Raw genomic sequence first — 17,897 nt, forward strand, 5'->3', positions numbered from 1 at the left:
CCCCGCGCTCCCGCCGCCATGATGGGCTGCGTCATGTGACGTAGAGCGGGGGCGGGAGGCCGTGACGGACAGCCCAGCTAGCCAATGGCCAGCTCCACAGGCCACAGGCGGCCCCGCCCACTAACCTGTCAGAGAATGTGTGTCTGAGGGTGCGCCCCCTGCAGACCGAGAAGTGCGTGGGCAGCAGGTAATACCGGCAATTATCTTAAATTTAAAAACACGGGAAAGCATAAAGACAATAAAAAGCACCCGGAATCCATCCTCAATTTCTCTCTCCCTATTTTAAAACATGTTTTGCCTTCGGCCTTTTTTTTACTGTCGGAGCCGTTTCAGGCTCTTCTCCTTAAGGATGACCTACACATCCTATCAGCCATCAAGGCGCTTTTGGTTTTTTATTTCAAGAATAGAATCCCTCTTCCCTCACACCCCCTGACTCAGCTCCTGAGCTCAAGCCATTCCCTTTGCCAAGAGTGCCCTCCTGCCCCGTCCTGGCCACCTGGCACACTCCCTCTCATCTGTCAGCACTCACCTGAAGGATGGCGTCATCAAAGAAGGCCGCTCCCCATCCCAGGAGGAATGACTAATGTCTCCTAACGCCCCGCCCCGGCCCTGGACAGACTGCTCCACCAGGTGCCATATTTTATTGTTCCCGTGACTGTAAGCTCCCTGAGGACAAGAACTGTGCCCCTGTCAGCCGGGGTCCCCGGGGGGGGGCTGGCTCAGAGCAGGGGTTCTCTAAAGGAAGGGTGCCTGTCCTATTCCTGGGAGCAGCTCCCAGGTCCACCCTCTCCCCACCCCAGGACAAGGCCCAGCCAACAGGGGGAAAGGGCAGAGAAAGCATTTTCCAGGCCCAAGTAACATAATCATGGGAGGCCTAGAGGCTGGGCAAAGGTTGGGCTTTTCTGGAAAATGCACTGTAGTCCAGTTTGTGCCTGAGAGGAACTGATCTGAATCTTATCAGATGGGCTCTACCAACCGGCAGCCGGGAGCCTCCCCAGTTCTCCAAACTCCTCAAACGCCCATCCTCAATGCCCCCTCTCTGTGGTGCTGACCCGGCGCTGGACAAACAATATGTGCCCAAGAATATCTGTCAAATGATCAAGGTGAGCCAGTAAACACCTAAGGAAACAAACACTGCCTGGCATGTGAAATGCTGAGTTACAGCATCCATGGCTATCTGCTGATCTCCACGTAGGAACCGGAAGGAAGGCAAAGGTCTAGGAAAGAGACACAGTCACCCTGTGGTGCTTAGACATCCATCAGGAAGGCAGACATGGAGTCCCAGGAAGCGGGGAACGCTCCCGCTGAGGACCGGGAGGAGCCGCTGAGCTTGCCTGCAGTCCATCCTAATGAAAGTGCACCCCAACGCCACATGCCAGGCCAGGATCGCAGAGGAGGTTGCATGATCATCTGAGCAAGCCCAAAGGTTCTTTGAGAAAACTTTTTTTTTTTCCACTTCACAGCACAGGGGTTGAGGTGCACATTCCTCAGAGGCTAACGGCAACCTTTACCCCACCACCCCCCTGCCCAGGGCTTCTCTTGAAGGCTCCCGGAATTTATAAAACAAATGAAAACCTGCCGGCTTTGTCTCATTTCACCTAGGAGTCAGAAAATAACCTTTGGCACAAATGTGGGATTAAATCCCAAACTGTGATGGTGGGAGGTATTGCACCACATGTTGCTGTGATCTACGCTTTGAGGTTATTCACATCGATTGCAGCTGTATAGTAGAAATGCTACGTGATACTAGGCTACCGCACACCTCTTCCCCACCCCACCTTCAGTGATATCATGTCTGTAGCTTGAAGTAAGCCGTGGTGTGAGTCTTTACACCATGGAAATTGGCAAACAGTTCTAATCAGGGCTCTTTTCCTCCCAGAGAGCCGTCTGTTCGGCAACTAGTGGTCTTGCCTAGGGGACCCTCCATAGGCCCTGATGACTGCCCCTTGCTGACCCGAATCTTTTCTGTGGTTGCATTACTTTACTTCGGCCTTTGGCAAATAAGGAGACCACGCAGACTGAAAGCCAGACTTCTCCTGGTTCTCTGCCAGTCGAACAAAGGTCACATACCTCATCCTGTCTCGCCTTCTAAATGCCTTTGTATTAAGTCCTCACCTTTTGTTGTCTTCTGGATCCTCTGTCTAAAACTGTCTGAGTCAAGGACAGCGCACCAGGTGCATTTCAGAGCCCTGAGGCATCTCCCATTTTGGGGGGCACACCTATATGGCAAAAATATGAATGAATGAATGAATGAATAAAAATAAGAAATGCTGAAGCAAGGCTCAAATACATGCTGAAGTAAGTGTAACAAATGAACACTTTTTAAAAAATATACATTTTATTGATTTTTTACAGAGAGGAAGGGAGAGGGATAGAGAGTTAGAATCGATGAGAGAGAAACATTGATCAGCTGCCTCCTGCACACCTCCTACTGGGGATGTGCCCGCAACCAAGGTGCATGCCCTTGACCGAAATCGAACCTGGAACCTTTCAGTCCGCAGGCCGACGCTCTATCCACTGAGCCAAATCGGTTAGGGCAACAAATGAACACTTTTAATGGACCACATAATTTATATTGCAATATAACGATGCTATCCACAACATAATTACAGGATTTATGAAAAGTACACAACAGACAGTGAGATTCAGCAATGAGACTGCACTTTAAAATTGTATTATGAATATATTTTTTCCAAGCTTATTGGTGTGTACAGCTTCATTTGGAGGTGAGTTTTCTTTGACAATGAATTAAAAATCACGTTCTACCTGTCAGGCACTGCTCTAAGCACTTTGTAAGTAATAACTCCTTAAACTTTACCTAATTCTAAAATAGTTCCATCGTTCCTAAAAGAAACTCTATGCCTATTAGCAGTCCCTCCCCACTTCCCCTCTCCCCCTAGTCCCTGTCAAGCACTCATCTATTTTTCGTCTCTATGGACTTCCCTAACATGGACATTTCCCAGAAATGGAATTATACAACATGTGGCTTTTGTGACTGGCTGAAGCTACGGTTCCCATTTTACAGAGGAGGAAACTGAGAAACAGAGAGTTAAGTACCTTGGCAAGGTCATGTGGCACAGGTAGGACCCAAACTCGGGCAGGCTGGCTCCAGAGTCCTTGCTAAGTCTCAACATCAAAACTGAATGAGGTCAAAGTGTACGGGCCAAAATGCCCCAAGTGCCCCTCAGGGGAGAGGCCCTACTAGGAGTTGCCTACTGCTGGGGACAGAGGTGGGGATAGGGAGAAGAGTGGAGGTGGGGACACCAATACTACCCTGAAGGCAGTAGCTGCTCAATAAAGTACATTTTTCCATTGTGAAAGACAGAATCTCCTCCTGGAACGAACACTTGCATTTTTTCCCTCTGGCCCGCCCAGCAGCTGAATCCCTTCATTACTGAGAAAGCCCATGATAGGAATCTTGAAATGGGAAGGCGACCTCCACTATGAAGACTGGAGGTCAGGTATGACCTCCAGGGCCCCAGCAGCGGTGCACAGGCATCCTTTCAAGTCCGGAAAGGTGCCAGCCGCCGCGACATCCTAGCACACAGCTCCCCAGGTGGGACCTGGTGACCTCCCCACTGCCCAGCCCCCAGTGGCTACTTATGTCCTGAGCCCACGTGCCCAGCTCTTCGGTGCCTGTCCAGAGCTCTCCAGCGACTTCTCGGCCCTGCTCAGCCTCTCCAGGATCAGAAGATGCTCACAACCAACTCAGCTACGTCAAGCTTCTGCAAAGACCCGTGGCCACTCCTAACGGGCGGCCAGCTCCACAGGAGCTGCTCCCGAACCAGGCCCTCAGGCGTCCATCAGGCATCAACTTCATGTCGATCGCTGTGCTGGGCACTGGCCATGCCGTGATGGACAAGACAGATGGAGTCCGTCCCTCCTGGCGCTTGTGCTTGTCGGGCACAGAAGTCACGCAACCTATGATGCAATTACTTGTGAATGTGCTGTTGTGATAGTGGGAGGTTGTGAAGAGTGTGTGCGCAACCCAGCCTGACCCAGCCCTGCTTAGGGATCCAGGAAGGCTTCTCGGAGGAGGTGACACATAAGTGGCAATCCCAAGGATGAACAAGAGGTAGTGCAAGAAAGGGATAAAGGAAGGAGCATGGGTTTTAATGTTTTATCTCGGATGTTTCAAAGTGGAGGCCATCACTGTCTGATAGTAGGACCCTGGACAGGTAAGTTTTAATGGGGGAAGGGAAGAGTCTGGTATAGACCATGGGGCTGGGGATGCCCCGGGAGCATGGCAGGGTCAGGCCCCGAGTGTGGTGTAGACACAGGGCTTGGGGATGACATGCAGGATGGCTGGGTTGGGTCCTGATTCCGCCCATTTCTCCCTGCAGTGGGGTGGGGGGAGCGTCATTTCCATTTCTGGCTGCAAGGCAGACACACACAGTTCACACAGTGACCCTTTCCTGCAGACGGTCACTTCCTCCCTCTGTGTACCTGCCTTTCCCTGGAGTAGGGCTCCTGGCCGCTCCTCACACACTCCTGGCAGCTCCCTCCCCAGGGCCCCTTGCACAGCTGGTCCCTGGGCCTGGGCACCCCCATTCTGCCCCTCGGCTCCCTTAGGTTCAGATATCCCCTGAGGGGCCTCCCTGGCACCCACCTGAACGGTCTCTCCTACATGTCCCTATCCCCCCAGCATTCCCCTCTGCCTATCGCCCGTCAGAATGGAAGTCCCAGGAGGGGAGCCCTGCCCGCGGAGTTCCCACCACATCCCCACTGCCAGAGGCGCTGGCACCAGTGGGCTCGCAGGCAGCCACAGTAAGCGGCGTGGGTTCATGGCCTGCCAGGACCAGGTGGGCCGATGCCCGTGTCCCCCTCACAGTCTGCAGCGTGTTTCTGGGGCGGGATGCGTGTTCCCGTCACATCTGCTCCTCACCTATCATTTGACGACTTCAACCAACCTAGGTCCTAGGACAGTGATGGCGAACCTTTTGAGCTCCGCGTGTCAGCATTTTGAAAAACCCTAACTTACCTCTGGTGCCGTGTCACATATAGAAATTTTTTGATATTTGCAACCATAGTAAAACAAAGACTTATCTTTTTTAAAATATATTTTATTGATTTTTTACAGAGAGGAAGGGAGAGGGATAGAAAGTTAGAAACATCGATGAGAGAGAAACATCAATCAGCTGCCTCCTACACACCTCCTACTGGGGATGTGCCCGCAACCAAGGTACATGCCCTTGACCGAAATCGAACCTGGGACCCTTCAGTCCGCAGGCCGACACTCTATCCACTGAGCCAAACCGGTTAGGGTAAGTCTTATATTTTTGTTATTTATTTTATATATTTAAATGCCATTTAACAAAGACAAATCAACCAAAAAAATGAGTTCGCGTGTCACCTCTGACACGCATGTCATAGGTTCGCCATCACTGTCCTAGGAGGTGGCTGTGGTGTGCTGGCCCCGTTCCAGGCACCCGAGTGAACAAGATGCGGTCCCTGCTCGGGGGAGTGGCATTCTAGCACAGGCAGCGCCAAGACTGCTGTGGAAAGTCCTGCCTGGCTCCGCGTACCTGCCAGTCACGAGATCCTTGCCCCAAGCCCGGGAAACCGAGGCTGGCTTCCAATGCAACCTCTCCTGTCAAGGGCAGGCAGGGGCCTGTGGGCTCACCCCACAACCAGCTCATGCAATGCCACCCTCGGGCCCCTCCTTGGCACTGGGCCAGAGGGGGTTTCAGAGGGAGTCCGAGGGAGGCCCCTGCAGCAAGGCCACCCTGTCCCATCCGAGGTGGCCGTGGTGGCCCCATGGGAATTGCTGAAACTAGGAACTTGCCTTTTCTTTTCGGTCTGCCCCCAAATGCCAGGGAAACAAACGCTTCGTGTGACCCCAAAGCCAGCGAGTGAGGAAGTGACTCCTCCAGACCCAACTGCTCAGAACCGGGGGTCAAGGCCACTCCAATAAGCCAGGGGTCACTGTTTGGTTAGCGCCTGGTCTTTGGGGGGGTGGGGGAGGTTCAGTGCCCAGCAGGAAGCTGTGCCTTCCCAGCAGCACCCCTCACCCCCACCCCAGCTGCCGGCCCAGCCAGGGAGGCCCAGGGACTTCCTGCCCCTCCCTGCGCCCCACCTGCGTGTGCCCGGAGCTGTTTAGGGCGGTTCCACCATCTGCCGACAGGCTCAGCCAGAAGGACGTGTGGTTCCTCAATGGGTTTATTATTTTATAGCAGAGGGAGGTGTGGCTGCTTTTAATCACCAGATCTCATTAGAAATGGGCGTTTTCACTGTTCCTTGCACAGCCGGGCCCTTCCAGGGGGACGAATGTGCGTGTCCCTGGCTCAGATTGTCAGGAACAGACCACACACAGTTCCAGACTGAGCTCAGGGTGCTGACCGAGCCGCGTCTGGTGACATGCAGACACTGCCGGTGTGCTTGCTGCCTCATTACTCCCAGAGCACCCGCTGGGGTGGGCACTGCGCCCACCTACAGATGCATCATTGCCCCCCCCCCCCCGCCCCCCAGGATGACGGGGGCGGGGCAGTATTTGATTGGCAGCAGGAAGGTCAGAGGAGGCTGACCTTCCAACTCGTACCTTCCAACCGTGGGCCCAAGTGGTTTCCCTCTCCACACCCGTTTCCTCTCGGGGGAGACCGGGTCTGTCCCACCTGCTCACCTCTCCTTGACAAGCGCCAAGGCTGCCGCCTGGGAACAGGTAAGGCTCACCCAGTCCAGGTGGCGCGGCGGAGATGGGACAGAGGGGACCTGGGCATCAAGGACTGACACCGGTCTGTCCCAGGTCTTGAGAAGACAGAAGACCTCACCGAGCCCTTCAGAGGAGAACAGGGACTTTCGGGCCCTGCGAGGAGTCGGGCTCAGAGCGTGGGGCCTCTCTTGCACCCCTGGTAACAGCCCCGGCCTCCTCCGCGGGTCTGTTTTCCCGGGGTCTGGCCCCTCCGCGGCCTGGCTTCCTGTGAACAACCACCTGTGCTTTCTCCCACAGAATGGGAACCACGATTCTTACAGGGAAAACCCGTGGCAAGTTCCTTTACACTTCAAACAAGTCATTTCAAGGCAGAAATGGGCCTCGTGAGCCGTTTATCTAGAGGCCGCTGGTGAGCGGCAGCTGTCTGCTGAGGCTGCTGCCCTGGCTGACCACAGTCTGGCCAGGGAACTGGGGTCCAGTGGGGCTGGCTGCTGGGTCCCCAGAAGGGCCTGGTGGCCCTGCAGGCCCGAACACAGAAAGTCCAAATTGAGAGGGAAACAAAGTGGAAAATCCCTGGAGGTAAGGCCGGGTGCGACAGGGAGGGCCTGGCCGGAGAGATTCCAGCCAGAGGCCTTCACAGGCAGGGAAGGGAGTCATGCAAATACCGGGCCAGGAGTGACCAGGTCAAGGGAAAATGCCATGTCACCGCACAAGCTGGGCCTCAGGTTCCCGTTCTTACATATTCACGAGGAATAGAAGGAAACCACCAACCATCTCGATGCTAACATGGCGCTCTCTGAGCGGGAGGCTGTGGATGTGTCTTCCTTTGTTTTGTTTTTTCCTTTTCTTTGTTGGCGCTTTGGGGTTTTTCTGTTGTTGTTATTGTTTTTCATATTTTCTCACGTTTTCATAAGGAACCTGAGTTAGTTTACAGGCGAAAGGAAGGCTTTCTCTTCGCCGCGTGGCTTATTTTCCGTGCGCTTAAGCTGCTGGTTTCACGGGTGCCACCCAGAACATCGTGTCAAGCACAGAGACGTGTCCGTGGCACGGCTTTGCAATGAAAGAATCGTGAGGAATTCTTTTAATATGCTTCACAGGGTGGGAAATGTTCCCGACGAGACCAGAAGGATGGTATCCGTCTCTAAACGCTGCCATGCACGGCGCCAGGGCCGGCTGCTCCTGGCCGAGCCAGTCCGTGTTTTGGTTTCCACCTGGGCCCTGGCTGCTTGCTTATGCACTGCTATCCTCACCAGCTGAGCCTGCTGCCTGCTGGGAGGTGTTAAAAAAAGCGCTTTTTTAAGAGAGATAATTGAATCGACTTAGGAGAGTGGGGTGTTTTATTTTTGGTTGGGATGGTTGGCTATCGTCCATGTATTCTCTTCAAATTTTACCTTAAAGATTGTTGCTCTTCAGTGATGGCCGATGGCTGTTGGACCTTGTTCTTGGGCACTGTTTGTGAGCGAGATACAGATGCATGGAGATGCAGTTCCATTCATCGTGTCTTCATTAAAATCTGGGGGAGGCCCTAGCTGGTTTGGTTCAGTGGATAGAGCGTCAGCCTGTTGACTGAAGGGACCTGTGTTAAATTCCAGGCAAGGGCACATGACCGGGTTGCGGGCTCGATCCCCAGTGGGAGGCGTGCAGGAGGCCGACGATCAATGATTATCTCTCATCAATGATGTTTCTATCTCTCTCTCCCTCTCCCTTCCTCTGTGAAATCAATAAAAATATATTTTAAAAATAATCTGGAGGAGGAGGTGTCTATGTTCAGAAGGAAGCTGGAGCCATCAACTGGCTTGTTTGGGGACAAGACGTGCTGTGCGATTTTAGGGTATCTGAGCGGAGTCCGCACTGTGATGCTCAGAGGGTCTGGTCTCCAGCCCGTTTAGTAAGAATTGGGGAAGGGGGAGGGCTGGCTGGGTGCTCTCCTCTGTCCTGATTCCAGTTATCAATGAACAAGTGAGCTGATGGGATGTTCTGACATGTTGCTTGGCTTTGGTTCAGCCAGAAGTCTTTGAAGACACTGGGCTCTGAGCAAGCAGACATTTTCAAATTATTATTATGGTAAAATACACATAACATAAAATGTACCACTTTAACCATTGTTAATTGTACATTTCGGTGGCCTTCAGCACATTCACACTGTGCTGCAACCACCACCACCATCCTCATGGAACTCCTTCTTCCTCCCAAGCTGAGACTCTGTCCCCATTAAACACTCGCTCCCCACCCGCCTCCCCCAAACCCTGGCACCCACCCTCCTCCTGTCTCTATGAACTTGACTTCTCCAGGTGCCTCATACAAGTGGAAACATGATGACAGGCTTCTTTCACTGAGCGCGATGTCCTCAAAGTCGGTCCACGTTGTGGCACACACGTCAGCATCTCCATCCTTTTAACGGCTGACTAATATTCCACTGTATGGATAGACTGCATCTTGTCTACCATTCATCCACACAGAGCTGCGTGGGCTGTTTCCACCATTTGGCTGTTGTGGATAATGCTGCTAGGACCCTGGTGTGCAAACACCTGCTCATGTCCCTGCATTCGAATCTCTTGGATGTATATGCAGAAGTGGAATTGCTGAGGAAGCAGACATTTTAAAAGACATGGAAATGAGGTCAACTGCAAAGTCTTCTGGCTCTCAGCGATCCTTGGTGTCAACACCTGCATCCTGGAGGGACCCCGGGAAGATTACAAAATGCAGCAGCAGCAAACCCCAAACATCGGTGTGAGCTGCAAGGGCCTTCGGAGGCATGGAGCTCAGAGCTCTCTCTTTTGTGGATGGAGAGTCTGCATGGGGTCCAAGTCTTGCAGGAGACAGTTCCTCTGTCCTGGTCACGAAGCCTGGGACCGTCTCCTCTCGGAAATAAAGAAACCAAAAGCGGGCCCTTGCTGGTGTGGCTCAGTGGATAGAGCGTCGGCCTGTGGACTGAAGAGGCCCGGGGTTGATTCCCTGTCAGGGCACATGCCTGGGTTGCGGGGCTCAATCCCCAGTGTGGGGCCTGCAGAAGGCGGCCGATCAATGATTCTCTCTCATCATTGATGTTTCTATCTCCCTCTCCCTCTCCCTTCCTCTCTGAAATCAATAAAAATATATATTAAAAGAAAAGAAAAAGAAAAAGAAACCGGAAGCAGCAACTCTGGAGCAGGTGCTGTAGGGGACTTTCTGCTGGGTCAGCGGGTCAGGAACGACTTGCTCCCCGGGCTGCACATGCGGATGCTTCTCCTCAGGACAGGCAGGGGGTTGCAGGAGGCACCACGCGGACACATTCCATCCAAAGTGCCAGGCCCTAGAGCACATGCAGAGGTGCGGCTGGGTCGGTCCTGGATAAGCCGCTGTCCATCTCCTCCAGTGAACATCGGCCAGAGGCTCCATTCAGCAAACAGCCAGCGGAGATTCTGCTTCAGAAACAGCGGAGGGAAAGGCCAGAAGCGGCTGCAGGGGCCGTTGGTCATTCCTCCGGCTGAGCAGCACCGGCCGTGGCAGCTGCCAATTATTGCCCCTGAAGCTGGGGTCCTGCCGTGGGACTCTATTCACAATCAGACCACAGGTGCCCAAGCAGGAGCGGGAGAGAAAGGCTCTCCACTTGGAAGGAGGGTGGTGGCGAGAATGGGGTCTCGCGGCAGAGAGAGGGAACCAGGCGGTTGCTGTGTGCTCCTAACTGGTGCCTCACTAACCCTGGTCTCCAGTCTCCAGCCGTGTGGGCTCCAAGCACGCTCTGCAGCCTTCCTGCGGTTCTGTGAGTTGCCCAGGACCCTTTCACGCTCAAACCAGTTAGAATGAGGTTCTGTGCTTACAACTAAGAACCCAGACTGACCCCTCTCACTGCTGGTTACCAGTTAGAAGTCGGTTCAGTGTAGCCCTAGCCAGTGTGGCTCAGTGATAGAGCGTGGCCTGTGGATTGAAGGGTCCCGGGTTCGATTCTGGTCAAGGGCATGACCACGGTTGCAGGCTCCTCCCCGGCCCGGGCCCTGGTCAGGGTACGTGCAGGAGGCAACCAATTAATGTGTTTCTCTCACATCGATGTTTCTCTCTGTCTTTCCCCTCTTACACTCTCTCTAAAAAATCAATGGAAAAGTATCCTCGGGTGAGGATTAAAAGAAAAAGAAAAAGTAGGTTCAGTGTGAATATCAGTGTCCACTTCTCCCCCCGACCAATAAGACAAAAGCCTCCTCATTTCGAAGTCTGGGCACCAGTTCCACGCCAGGGAACTGAATTTTGCATCTAAGTCTACATGGCTACATGTGACCAGTGACTACACCAGACAGCACTGGCACGCAACACCTCCAGCCCTCGGCCAGAGTCAACCTCCCGCATCCCCGGTGCCCTGCTCCCACCTCTGCCACAGGGAGGAGTGTGCCTGCTCCTGAGCTTCCTGTACGGGGATCACAGAGGCACAACTGTATGTAGCTTATGTCACTCAACACAGCACCCGAAAGCCATGCAGAGCAGTGCTGGTAAGTGCTTGACGACAGGCTCTCTGGAAAGTAAAACAACCCCATTCGCAGCATTTGCCGATGCTCACAGTGTAAATGCTCCCTCCGTGGCCGACCGGTGACATCAGCCGGCCAGGACCAGCTGGTTCCAACAAGCCACCGCTCAGGCCTGCTGTGGGCTCATTCGTGTTGTGGTGGCGGCAGGAGTGTGTCCTGCTCCCTGTGCGTACCCCACCCCCTGGCTCGAAGGGCAGCCCCGCTTTCTCTAGTGCAGGGTCCCATTCTCCGGGTTCCCCAGCCCTGAGCTGGCCCCTCGGGGGCTTGGATCTGGAAAAGCTACATCAGGACACCAGGGTCTCATCACCTGCTTCCTCTGGCCTCGGTCCCTCTCTCCTCACTGAGCTCTGTGCTGCAAGGGGCCCCTTCCCCTTCTTGCCTGGCCCTTAGTGAAGGGATAAAGCCAGCCAGTCCTGCACATGCTAATCAACAGAAGCTAAAAGAAGTTAGGAAGTCGCCTTCCTTCGTGACAAAGCTTGGATGTCAACACCACCGACTTGCTACAGATGCCCAACAGAAGTCAGTTTTGAGACAATGAGTTCCGTGTTCTCTTTCTGTCCCATCCATCCCTAGAGCAGTAAAACCAGCAAGATCAGCCTAGGACAGGGGTCGACCAACCACAGCTGGGCCAGATCTGTGTGGTCCCTGGTCCATTTTCTGTGTGGCCCACAAGTAAGGACTGGTTTTGCAATTTTTAATTGAGATCTAATTGACAAAACACCGTGTACGTTTAACGTTGTGTAAACCGATGTGTTGCTCTGATACGTTGCAATATGGTTACCACCGCAGCCACAGCTTACACCTCCATCCTGCCACACAAGTATCATTGCTTTTCTGTGGGGAGAACAGTTAAGATCCAGTCTCTTAGCAACTGTGAAGGTTACACACAACCTGTTGACTATAATCATTGTGCTGTGCATTAGGTCTCCAAGACTTATGCTCCTCCTAGTTGCAACCACAGCTGGGCCAGATCTGTGTGGTCCCTGGTCCATTTTCTGTGTGGCCCACCAGTAAGAACTGGTTTTGCAATTTTTAATTGAGATCTAATTGACAAAACACAGTGTACGTTTAACGTTGTGTAAACCCATGTGTTGCTCTGACACATTGCAATATGGTTACCACCGCAGCCGCAGCTTACACCTCCATCCTGCCACACAAGTATCATTGCTTTTCTGTGGGGAAAACAGTTAAGATCCAGTCTCTTAGCAACTGTGAAGGTTACACACAACCTTGTTGACTATAATCATTGTGCTGTGCATTAGGTCTCCAAGACTTATGCTCCTCCTAGTTGCAAGTTTGTGTCCTGCAGCCTCTCCCCAATTCCCCCGCCCCAGCCCCCGGGGTCCACCAGACTACTCACTCTCTCTGTGAGTTCAGCTTTATAGATTCCACCTACAAGTGATACCAGGTAGCAGCTGTCTTTCTCTGACTTACTCAGCATAATGCCCTCAAAATCCATCCCTGTCACAAACGGCAGGATTCCCTTCTTGGTCGTGGCTGAGCAATATTCCACTGTGTGTGTGCACCACATCCTCCGTATCCATTCATCCGCTGCTGCACACGGGTTGTTTCCATGTCTCAGCTGTTGTGACTAGTGCTGCAATAAAAGGGTGTAGATGTCTTGTTGATGGCTTGTTTTCATTTCTTTGGGATCTATACCCAGAATTGGAATTGCTGGGTCCTATGGTATTTTTAATTTTTTAAAGGAACTTCTAGATGGTTTTCCATCATAGTTTTCAAATTTTTAATGGTTGAAAAAAAAATCAAAAGAAGAATAGTATGTCATGAAACATGGAAATAAAAGAAAATTAAAATTTCAGGTTCCAAAAGAGAGTCTGTATCGGAACAGCCACCTCTATTTGTTCATGTAGAGTCTACGGCTACTTTTGTGCTGCCCATTTCCAGAGTGTAAATACTCTCACCAGGGCCCATTTACTGAACTCAGAGCTGGGAGAGGCTGCCTGCGCCTCTTGTTCCGTTAATGACACAAGATATGCACTTCTAGCGTAAGTTAGCTTGTTTTCTACTTTCTGTTACCAAAAGAGGCCTGATGCCAGTGCCAATAAAAAAACATAACACCAGCACCTGTGACTTTGCCGCTGTGACCAGCACTACAAAGAGAGAAGCATGAGAAAGTTCGCCAGGCAGCACTTGAAAGGCCTGATGGGGGAAGGAATGCCGACATACCCAATGAATGCAAAGGCCTGTGAGACAGGTGCCGCGCCCGGGGGACCCCATGAGAGGTGAGGGGGAGGGTAGACAGGTATTGGGGGCCTTTATCAAAAGAACATTGAGCTACATCCATCTGAAAAGCTTCTGCACAGCAAAGGAAACCATCAACAAAATGAGAAGGCAACCCAGGGAATGGGAGGAAGTATTTGCAAGGCATACATCTGATAAGGGATTAATATTCAAAATATATAAAGAACTCATACGTCTCAATAGCAAAAAAAAAAAACAACAAAAAACTTTCCAGTTAAAAAGTGGGCAGAGGAACTGAATAGACTCTTTTCCAAAGAAGACATGCAAATGGCCAACAGGGACATGAAAAGGTGCCTCTAATCGCCAGGGAAATGCAAATCAAAGCCACAGGGAGGGATCACCTTGCACTTGTTAGGACACCTGTTATCAAAAAGACACGAGATACGGGCTGGCGAGCGAGGATGTGGAGAAAAGGGAACCCTTGTGAGCTGTTGGTGGGAATGTAAATTGGTGCGGCCGCTACGGGAAATAGTATGAAGGGTCCTCAAAAAATTAAAAATTGAATTACCATACAGCCCAGCAATCCCACTTCTGGGTGTTTATCTAAAGGAAATGAAATCGCTATGGTGATAAGCTACGTGGACGAAACAGTATGAAGGGTCCTCAAAAAATTAAAAATTGGATTACCATACAGCCCAGCAATCCTACTTCTGGGTGTTTATCTGAAGGAAATGAAATCGCTATGGTGATAAGCTACGTGGACAGAGAGGAAAGAGGGCAGAGCAGCTAGGAGAGTGAGCGCTGGTGGGGATGATGGACGAAGGAGGTGCAGGCAGAGATGAGGGGGAAGGGAGGATGGCAGAAAGGCGCCCCAGGGGTAGCAGAACGTGGCCATCTATCGGATACCGGGCGGAGCAAAGGGGAAACACGAAGGGTGGCCTCTGAGTTTCTGGCGGGTGCACAGCTGCCTCAGCCACAGTCCAGCCCCTGTTCTGTGTGTAGCCCACCTACTAACTCGTTCTGTCAGCACATCAGCCCAACGAGGTAGGTACGATGACCAGGGTTTTACAGATGAGAAAACGAAGACGCAGAGAGATAAAGTAACTCTCCCAGAGTCACACAGCCCGCGAGAGCCTGGGAATCACACCCAGGCAGTCTGCTCCCACAGTCCTTAAGCTCGCCCGCTAAGCTACACGGACTCTCTGCAGGAAAACACAGGGTAAGAAAGAGGGGGAGAACCAACATATCTGTACCTACTGATTACAACTGTAATCATCCCCACGCCCTCAAGAAAGATCAAAAGGTCCCTGGAAGGAGCTGGGAAGTTCATGTCACATGGGCTCTGGGTCTGGGGTTGTAAAGTAGCCGAGGTAAGGCAGCGTTCAGGGGTTTCTGCTCCACATCATGAGAGTTTGATGTGGCGTCTGCCGGCTTCTCCTTCATTGCTTCAAGATTTAGGAGCCCCTTGGGAGTTCTAGGGAACAAGTGACCCTGTCCAGGGACTCTTTTATATATATATATAATATATATATTTTGATTTCAGAGAGGAAGGGAGAGGGACAGAGAGATAGAAACATCAATGAGAGAGAAACATCATCGATTGGCTGCCGCCTGTCCGTCCCACATTGGGGATGGAGCCTGAACCCAGGCATGTGCCCTGAAGGGGAATCAAACTGGTAACCGCTTGGTTCCTGGGTCGGCGCTCCAGCGCAGCACCACACTGACCAGGCTTTGCGTACTTTTCAACCACCTGGGCCAAACCACCAGCATTTCTTTTTTTCTTTCTTTTTTTTCACTCCTACTCTATTTATTTATTTCTATTGATTTCAGAGAGGAAGGGAGAGGGAGAGAGAGATAGAAACATCAATGATGAGGGAGAATCATTGATCAGCTGCCTCCTGCACGCCCCACACTGCAACCCAGGCACGTGCCCTTGGCTGGAATCGAACCTGGGACCCTTGAGTCTGCAGGTCGAGCCTCTATCCACTGAGCCAAACCAGCTAGGGCACCAGCATTTTTTGCATGAATTTCTGTCATATCAGAAATGTGCTTTCTGATCACTCCATATGAAATAACAACCCTCATCTCCTGCTTTATTTTTCCGCACGGCTTATCTCCATCCGAGGTACCATACATGTACTTCCTTATTGTCTGCCTCCTTGCACGAGGATGGGAGCCATTTTCCACTCCCGGGGCTGCCACCTCTAGCTGTGTCACTTTGGTGTGCTGCTTCACTTCTCTGGGCCTCAGTTTCCTCCTCTGGAAACGGGCCATGGGGTCCTATCTCTTTGGATTACTGTGAGGACTAAATGCAATCATGTACAGTGGGGCCTTGACTTACGAGTTTAATTCGTTCTGTGACGGAGCTCGTAACTCAAATTACTCGTATGTCAAATCAAAAAGTGAACGAGTGAGGCACGTGATGCTGGGCTGATGTTGTGGCGTTCATGTGACGTTCGCTGCGCCAGCTAGCGGTGAGGTATCTGAAGCTGGCTCATAACTCAAATTTTAGCTCGCAACTCAAAGCAAAAAATCGGCCGAGAGACGGCTCCTATCTCGAAAAACTCGTTAGTCGGGACACTCATAAGTCAAGGCCCCACTGTATCGGGTGTTAAGTAATAGCAACAGTCACAATTGCAAGAGCTCCGGGGAACCTATGCTTAAACACCCAGACGGTGGTCAGAGCCTCAGTCTGAGCCTCGATCCCAGAACTGAGCCCCAGGCCCCTGAGTTGAGGGAGCTGGGGCCTCCCTCCCAGGAGAAGCTGGCCACTCAGCCCTGCCTTTTGGTGTCAGTACAGCAATTACTGACATGATTGCAACACAGTTCTCACCTAATTACAGCAAAAATGAACTCCCACCCCTTGGAGACAAAACCCACAATTAACCTGGGAGGGGTGCCAGCACTCAGGCCTGCACTCACCGGGCCCTGAAAAGCTTAGTCCTGGGGTGAGAGTCCCCCTTCCCTCTAAATGTCTTCCTTTCGTTCTTAACCACCAACAATGCTGGGAAGGTCCCCTAATCAGATTGCCCCAAATCCTTGATGGCCAAGCTCAAGGGAAGGAGAGGAGAGGACCAATATGTAGCCTCCCCCCCGCCCCACCCCACCCGTCCCCCAGATGTTTCTGGGGACTCGGTTTGGGCTTTTTGGACCTGCCTTCCTGTCCCTTCTTGGCTGCTGGTGATTTCAGAACCTCCACAGACGGCGGCTAGGATTGGCCTCCCCCAAAGAGAGGCCTGGCCTCTGCCCTCAGCCCTCAGCTCCTGGGAGGTGACCTCTGCCTGTGCCTGCAAATGTCCTGCCTTACTGAGCGGGGCCCTGGGGCCACACTGGACAGCCTGACGCTGTGATTTATGGTGGGGACTTTGAGCCACACAGTATCAGCCTGGCCTCTAAGGGGGGGCTGGAAATTGAGGTCAGCCCTGTGGGGAGCCAACCCTGTCTACGTGACGGAGCCCCAATAAAGACTCTGGACAGCGAAGCTCAGGGGACTTCCTGGTTGGCAATATCCCGGGTGTATTGTCACATGCTGCTGGGAGAGGTTAGCCCTGTCCACGCCTCCACTGGGAGGGGCATCTGGAAGCTGGGCACAGGGGACCCTCCTGGCCCTTCCCGCGAGTCTCTGCTGCTGTAATGAAGCCACGGCTGGGAGCATGGGCGCTCTGTGAGCTCTGAGTCCTCTGGCTAATTATCCAATTGCAGGGCGGTCTTGGGAACCCCTGGGATGGGCAGACTTGGTGACTGACAGTGGAGACCTCTGAACTTTGCAGTTGATGACAGAAGTGGGAATGGTCTGGGGACCCCAGACTTCGCATCCTGTGTTCCCTGTGACTCGCCTTTCAAGGGAAGGCAGCAGACACAGCGAGGAAGTTGGGTGAGGCTGTCACCTGTGATAAATGACCCAGGAGGAGCGAGAGGTATTAATGCAGTGGTTCTCAACCTTGGCCGCACATTAGAATCACCTGGGAATCTTTTTAAAATCCTGATTTCTGGGCCTCATCCTCCGGAAATTCTGTTTCTTTGTTATGGGGGTTGTGGCCCCCACCCCATAATAAAGAAACAGAATTTCCGGAGGATGAGGCCCAGAAATCAGGATTTTAAAAAGATTCCCAGGTGATTCTAATGTGCAGCCAAGGTTGAGAACCACTGCTCTAGGGGAAGGGAGAGTATTGAGGGGTGGCTCCAAAGTGGGTTGAAAAGGAGGTCATCAGTGCTCCGGAGAATGGCGGGTTTTCCTCTATTTTTATACATTGCAACCAGAGGAAGGACATGGTTGGGTTCTATGAAATCCATTGGTGATAGATTAGAGAGGAGGCAAAAGGCAAAGCAGGAAACCTCTGGGGTTGGGTAAAAAGTAAAATGATAGACACATACTTCGATGGGTGCAGGATAGTTACAGTCAACAATTAACATGGTCACAGTAACAGTGAAGGAATCTGTGGTCTCTGTGCTGGTGCCCAGGCACATTAGGTTGTGCCCTGAGGGGTCTGGAGAAAGGGAAGTTACAAGTGACCCAGACATTTCAAGGATATGTTATTATAGATGCAAAA

The 17,897-nt window shown here is 52.2% G+C and overlaps 1 protein-coding gene across 1 annotated transcript in view; it reads right to left on the reverse strand.

Annotated features, from left to right (window-relative positions):
• Nucleotides 1-17,897, reverse strand: part of LMTK2 (lemur tyrosine kinase 2) — a 112,164-nt gene that overhangs the window by 58,360 nt on the left and 35,907 nt on the right. The window contains exon 3 of the mRNA XM_005879449.2: nucleotides 2,116-2,219. Coding sequence (XP_005879511.1) covers nucleotides 2,116-2,219 — 104 coding nt within the window. The remainder of the gene's footprint in view (nucleotides 1-2,115; nucleotides 2,220-17,897) is intronic.

Source organism: Myotis brandtii, unplaced genomic scaffold (genome assembly GCF_000412655.1).
Source record: "Myotis brandtii unplaced genomic scaffold, ASM41265v1 scaffold6, whole genome shotgun sequence".
NCBI classification, from domain to species: domain Eukaryota; kingdom Metazoa; phylum Chordata; class Mammalia; order Chiroptera; family Vespertilionidae; genus Myotis; species Myotis brandtii.